This window comes from Crocodylus porosus, unplaced genomic scaffold, assembly GCF_001723895.1.
Source record: "Crocodylus porosus isolate Cpor-Errol unplaced genomic scaffold, CroPor_comp1, whole genome shotgun sequence".
In the NCBI taxonomy this organism is placed as follows: Eukaryota; Metazoa; Chordata; order Crocodylia; family Crocodylidae; genus Crocodylus; species Crocodylus porosus.
In genome coordinates this window covers 86,531,917-86,535,221 of record NW_017728886.1, presented here as the reverse complement: position 1 = coordinate 86,535,221, position 3,305 = coordinate 86,531,917, and the positions used below count along the sequence as shown (strand labels likewise).

At 43.2% G+C, this 3,305-nt stretch overlaps 1 protein-coding gene across 1 annotated transcript in view; it reads left to right on the top strand.

The window, feature by feature from the left end:
- The window catches only part of DPY19L1 (dpy-19 like 1), an 86,525-nt gene that overhangs the window by 37,715 nt on the left and 45,505 nt on the right, over positions 1–3,305 (top strand). The window contains exon 8 of the mRNA XM_019538528.1: positions 2,607–2,664. Coding sequence (XP_019394073.1) covers positions 2,607–2,664 — 58 coding nt within the window. The remainder of the gene's footprint in view (positions 1–2,606; positions 2,665–3,305) is intronic.

The window sequence follows — 3,305 nt, the reverse complement described above, 5'->3', positions numbered from 1 at the left end:
TGTCCAGGAAGTTCAGGTCCCCCATGACTACCACATCCTTAGCCTTCACTACCTTTGTGAGCTGACCCAGGAATTCCTGGTCAAGCTCTTCTCCCTGGTTGGGAGGTCTGTAGTAGACTCCCACCGTTAAGTCTCTTTCCCCTTGACTGCCTTGTACTCTAACCCAAAGCACTTCAGAGTGCCCTTCCCCTGACTCCTTGCTAATTGACGAGGATGTGTATTCCTCCTTAATGTAGAGTGCCATGCTTTCTGTAGGGGGAGGCCAAAAACTGGACACAGTACACAATATTATAGAGGGAAATAATCACTTCCATTGATCTGTTGGCAGTGCTCCTGCTTAGCAACAAGAGGAAGGTGAAGGAAAGTGTGGGGCCCTTATTGAATGTGGGAGACAACCTAGTGACATGATGAGGAAGAGGCTGAAGTTCTCAATGACTGTTTTACCTCAGTCTTCACAGGCAAGGTCAGCTCCCAGACTACTGCACCAGGCTAGACAGTCTGGGGAGAAGGTGAGCAGCCCTCAGTGGTGAAAGAACAGGTTAGGGACTGTTTAGAAAAGCTGAACATGTACAAGTCTGTGGAGCTGGATACAATGGATCCAAGGGTGCTGAGGGAGTTGGCTGATGTGATTGCAGATCCGCTGGCCATTATCTTTGAAAAGATGTGGCATTTGGGAAGGTCCCAGATGCAGTAATAATGCTCATCTTTTGAGAAAGGGAAGAAGGAGGATCCAGGGAACTACTGAGGTGAAACTCATTGGTCTGTCCCTAGAAAAACTGTGGAGCTGGTCCTCGGAGAATCCACTTCTAAGCAGTTGGAGGAAAAGATGACTAAGTGAATCCATGCTGACTGTTCCAAGGGCAAGTCATGCCTGACCAACCTGATTGCCTTCTGTGTTGAGATAACTGGTTCTGTGGATGCAGGGAAAGCAGTGGATGTAGTAGTTAGCACTTCTTGGCCTCTTGAAGGCTCGGATCGAAAACATTTACTCTTTGACTTTAGCAAGGCTTTTGATATGGTCTCCTACAGCATTCTTGCAAGCAAGCTGAGGAAGTACAGGCTGGATGAATGGACTGTAAGTTGGATAGAAAGCTGGCTGGAACATGGGGCTCAGTGGGTAGTAATTAATGGCTCAGTGTCTACCTGGCAGCCAGTTATAAAGTGGAGTGCACCCAGGGGTCGGTCCTGGGGCCAGTTTTGTTCAGTATCTTTATTAACGATCTGCACCCTCAGCAAGCTGGGGGATGTAGTAGATGCAGTGGAGGATAGGGCTAGGATTCAGAGTGACCAAACAAATTGGAGGGTTGAGCCAAAAGAATCTCATGAGGTTCAACAAGAACAAGTACAAAGTCCTGCACTTAGGACAGCATAATCCCATGCACTGCTACAGCCTGGGAACTGACTGGCTAAGCAGCAGCTCTGCAGAAAAGGACCTGGGGGTTACAGTGGACAATAAGCTGGATATGAACCAGCAGTGTGCCCTTGTTGTAAAGAAGGCTAATAGCATACTGGGCTGCATTACTAGGATCGTTGCCAGCAGATCAATTTATTCCACTCTGTTCTGCAGTGGTGAGGCCACATCTGGAGTACTATGTTCAGTTTTGGGGCCCCCACTATAAAAAGGATGAGGATAAGTTAGGGAGAGCCGAGCAGAGACCAACAAAAATGGTTCAGGGTCTGGGTCACATGATTTTTGAGGAGAGGCTTGGAGAAGAGAAGACAGAGGATTTAATAGCAGCCTTCAATTACCTGAAGGGTGGTTCCAAAGAGGATGGAGCTAGATTGTTCTCAGTGGTGGCAGATGACAAAACAAGGAGCAACGGTCTCAAGTTGTGGCAAGGGAGGTTTAGGTTGGATATTAGGAAAAAATGTTTTACTAGGAGGATAGGGAAGCACTGGAACAAGTCACCTAGAATGGTTGTGGAATCTCCATCCTTGGAGGTTTTTAAGGTCTAGCTTGGCAGCCCAGTATGCTTGTTAGCCTTCAGGGCAACAAGGGCACACAGTTGGTTCATTGCTTATTGTCCACTGTAACCCCTAGGTCCTTGTCTGCAGAGCTGCTGCTTATGCAGTATGTCAGTCTGATGACCTTTGGACTGTGTGGAGCCAAGGCTACTGGTTTACAGCATTGTTTTTCCCTGAGCTTTTCTGCTTGCTGGTGGTGGACACCTTGAATACAGGTTCGCAGCCTTATTTCTCTTTGACGTGTATGTGGGTAAAGCAAGCTTGGGTGCCAGCACGTTTCCCAAGAGTTGTGAAGAAGCAGTGTAGACCTACAGCAGCTCTGCAAACCAGTAGATGTTCATTTTAAAGGCATAGCAAATTCAGAAAGGTTTTCTGGAAGTCATAGAGGAGGTGCTCTGCAGAAGGTAGACTGATTTCAACATCACATTTATTGCCTAACTAATATCTTACCTGGCTTACACTTTTTTTTTTTTTTTTCCTTTCCAGGTTCAGATAAAGATATATATATTTCTATCTCCTTTATTCTTAAAATGATATTCAGTATTTGATTTAACGTGGCAAAGCTTGTGAATATAATTTTTCAGAAGATATTACTGAATGGTATTAAGCTGTTGCACTCATTTGTCACATTCTTTTTACAGTGGGAGCCGTCTAGGAGGCCTAGTAACTGTATTGTGCTACTTTTTCAACCATGGGGAGGTAGGTCTTTCAATCTTTTTCCAAGTTTTGATTTTTAGACCAAATGAGGTACATGTAATTTCCTTCAACAGTGTACATTTTATTTATTTCACTGTGGGTTTATAAATTTGGAGAAGTCACATATTTAATGAAAAGAAGATTTGTGTTGGTAGGATTAAATGTGCCACTGTAGGAGAGCTTTTTTTCCCTCCAACTGAACTTGATCATCGTCTATGTAAAGACAATCTTTTAATATGTATCCCCTATTTTAGATTCCTTCATACTTGAGTGTTTCTCGGATTTTTTTTTAATAAGAGAAGTTAGGTTCAAATAAATGTTTAAAACTGGAAGAAAATGGGTATTATCCGGGCTTTGCTGTTGCGTGAAGGTAGCTTTTCATTCTTGTTCAGCATATTTTCATGCTGTTAAATGAACCTGGAACAGTTGTGTTTTTATTCCTCACAAGAATTACCCATGCAAGTTTTAATAAAATATAGTGTTTTTATTTGAATAGTATTCTTATGATTTACCTTTTTTACTTCTAATGTATCTGGTAAAGGTTAAGATTTTAATTGTGCAAGAGGTGATCATGGGATACCAGATCAAAAGCTTTTTTGAAGTCAAGATATATGACATCAATCTCTTCTCCCTTGTCCAGGTGA